Raw genomic sequence first — 3,185 nt, 5'->3', positions numbered from 1 at the left:
ACTGTTTCAGTGGGACCACCATCCTGCTCTTGAATGTATTCAAGCCGTTCAACACCGAATGAGCACGTTCCTGCGTGAGGCGTGCAGGTTTTGAATACTTTGTAGTGTGTACTGCAGTGAATCAGGAAAGTGACTGTGTCGAGCTCTAAATTTAGTTGAAAAAAAGACAATTGCTCCCCAAGTCAGACATTGCTGCTTCTTCAGTAATTCTAATGAACATGTCAAGAAGATCTAGGGAGGGTTTGTATAATAACAAATATTTCAATTTAGGTGAACTCTTTAAGGGTTAGTGTAGTTGTGTTCTGCTGGTAATCTGATTGTTTAACCAGAGTTTATGCCCATATGCTGTCAAAAAAAAAGGACAAAATGCAAAAAATATTGTACCCTTAGGTATACAACAGTATGTCACTGAGGTAGTATCTTTAAAGAGACAATTTTGTACCTTATCTACCCCTAAAAGTAGTAATATGTACTCTACTATGAACCATTTAGGGGTAAATAAAATACAAAGATTTATTTTAAAGGCACTGCCCCAGTGACAAGCTGCTGTACCCCTAAAGATAGTTTTTTTTTTTTAATTCTGGGAGTGTAACAAGTTTGATATTTCTCAAAGGTGCTCAAGGCATTGCCTCGTATCGAAGGTCGTCCAGGGGCTTCACTTCCACCGATGGACTTCGAGGCTCTTGAGTCTGATCTGCGAATGGCACATGGTAATGAAATAACTCCTGAAGATGTGATGTCGGCAGCCATGTACCCTAAAGTCTTCCAGGAGTTCAAAGAGTTCACATCAAACTTTGGCCCAGTGGACTGCCTTAACACTCGCCTGTTTCTGGATGGCCCCAAAATCGCAGAGGAGTTTCAGGTGCGTCACAATAATTATATCAACTGACTTCAATGATTTGTCTCTTTTTATTTATTTATACATTTTCTGCTCATATTTCATATTCTGCTCATATGTTTACATACCACTTGCAGAATATGCAAAATGTTAATACTTTTAACTAAATAAGTGGGATCATGTTTTTTTTATTTAGTACTGTCCTGAATAAGCGAATACACATAACAGTTTTTTACATATACGCCACAAGGCAAAATAATAATTTAATTAAAAAAATGATCCTGTTCAAAATGTACATACCCATGAATCTGTGTGTCGTTTACATCCAGAGGCATAGACGGAAATCCCGGGGGGTCGGGGGGGGACAGGACCCCTGAGGGTTGTCCCCCCTAAAAATATGATTATAAACCACGCTGTGTATTGTAAATAACGTTTTATACTTTAAATAACTTTGTAAGTAGTAAAACAACACAAACGTAAACGGGGCAATAATGCGTTTTAAGTTTAGAAATATTTTGAGTCTCCCCCTTCCTTGCCTCACAGTGCTTTGGTCCAAATGCCTGCTTTCCTCTTTTACATCACCACAGTGTTGCCAAGTCCATGGTTTTACAGCACAAATTGGCTACTTTAACACTGTTGCCGCGGGTTGTTTTTCATGTCCGCGGGTTGAAGCGACCACAACAATGCATGCAAATTTTGCCGGAGGAACCCCGTCGAAAAATGAAAAAAAAAAATTTTTTACCGGGAACCCCTCGCGATTGGACTAGTTTTGGGCTAGTATTGAGTAGCAACTGGGTGGGTTTTATTGCGAAAACCTGGCAACCCTGCATCACCTGCACAACACACACAGTCCGGTGAGAGAGAACAAAGTCAATAGTTGTGGAACTCCAAGGCTGTCAAGGCTATTTTATTCACTTAAATATTGGATGAAGTGATTCTTTTCTCTTTAATACAGATGATGCCAATGTATTTTTCGATGAGTCTGCTATGTTAGCAATAATAACGTTTCCTGCCTGACAGATAGTAATGTCTACAACGAACACGAGCGCTGTCTCAGTGCGACCATAACAGCTTGAAGTTGTCTAATTTGGCACGGTCTCCCTGTTACACTAATAGTAGTAAGGCTGTGTAAACTTTTCCTTACAAGTACAATTTTAGCTGTATTATTTGTGTCCCCTTCAAAAATTGCTTTTGAGAAATTTTGTTTATTGTCCCCCCCCTACTGTTAGACGAAATTTACACCCCTGTCCAGAGGGTGTAAACTTTTGAACAGGATGATGTGTACATTATTATTTTTTTGTTTAAAGATCATATTTTTTCATTTAGTACTGCTCTCAGAAAGTACATAAAATACATGTTTCCCAGAAGACAAAATAAGTACAATTTACCCCGATCCTCCAATTCAAAAAGTTTACACCCCCAGCTCTTAATGCATTGTGTTCTTGAGCATCAGTAAATTATTTCACTTTTTGAAATAGTTGGATGTGAGTCCCTCAATTGTCCTCATTGTGAAAAGATGGATCTCAGAATCATACAGTCACTGTTGGAAAGGGTTCAGATATGCAGGAGATGCTGGGAAACCAAAGAGTGTTCAGGACCTAGACAATTTTTCTGAAGAACAGTGGGCAGTTGAACTGCTCAGGGGCTCATGAACAGATATCACAAAACGCAAAAACAGTTGTAGTCGATCATCCAGGTAATGACACACAGTAATAAGATTACAGGGTATGTAAACTTATGAACTGGGTCCTTTTTTATAAATTTAGTTATTATTTTGTCTTGTGGAGTACTGTATTTGGAAACATCTGTTATGTGAAATAGCTTATTCAGGACAGTACTAAAAAATAACATCCATTTTTTATGATCCTTCTCATTTTGTTAAAATTATTTACATTTTGCATATGTTAATACCCTGCAAGGGGTATGTAAACGTATTAGCAGAGCTGTGTATTTTTCACTGTGCCTTATTTATTGTACTAAGTTATCTCAGCTATATTTCACCCTGTTAAATTTATAACACTATGGGATTTGACCTTCTAAGCATTAGCCAAGAGCCTGACTGCTCTCTCACCGGGAGATTTGCAAAATTAGACTTCTTGTGTCCTCATCTAGCCTCCACTTCGCAAAGTTTATTAGCACACTTTATTGTGACTGTGGTTGTAAAATTTATTAGCATAGTAAGATTGAATAGCATGCCTATTTTGTGTTCAAAATATATTACTTTACTAGGCTCTCTTTGTGAAGTCAGATCAAATATAAATGTTATTTTATAGCTCTAATTTAACTGAGAGTTTAGAGTACTTTTTTTTAGCTTTATCCATGCTAGTTTATGAATAATCTCAAACTG

The 3,185-nt window shown here is 37.6% G+C and overlaps 1 protein-coding gene across 1 annotated transcript in view; it reads left to right on the top strand.

The window, feature by feature from the left end:
- Nucleotides 1–3,185, top strand: part of LOC107575801 (pyruvate carboxylase, mitochondrial-like) — a gene marked incomplete at its 3' end in the record, with an annotated part of 26,756 nt that overhangs the window by 23,182 nt on the left and 389 nt on the right. The window contains exon 3 of the mRNA XM_016262132.1: nucleotides 614–862. Within this exon, the coding sequence (XP_016117618.1) occupies nucleotides 614–862 (249 nt within the window). The remainder of the gene's footprint in view (nucleotides 1–613; nucleotides 863–3,185) is intronic.

Source organism: Sinocyclocheilus grahami, unplaced genomic scaffold, assembly GCF_001515645.1.
Source record: "Sinocyclocheilus grahami isolate Dianchi unplaced genomic scaffold, SAMN03320097.WGS_v1.1 scaffold2905.1, whole genome shotgun sequence".
Lineage (NCBI taxonomy): Eukaryota > Metazoa > Chordata > Actinopteri > Cypriniformes > Cyprinidae > Sinocyclocheilus > Sinocyclocheilus grahami.
The sequence above is the reverse complement of the archived record's forward strand: the minus strand, read 5'-3'. Positions and strand labels throughout refer to the sequence as shown.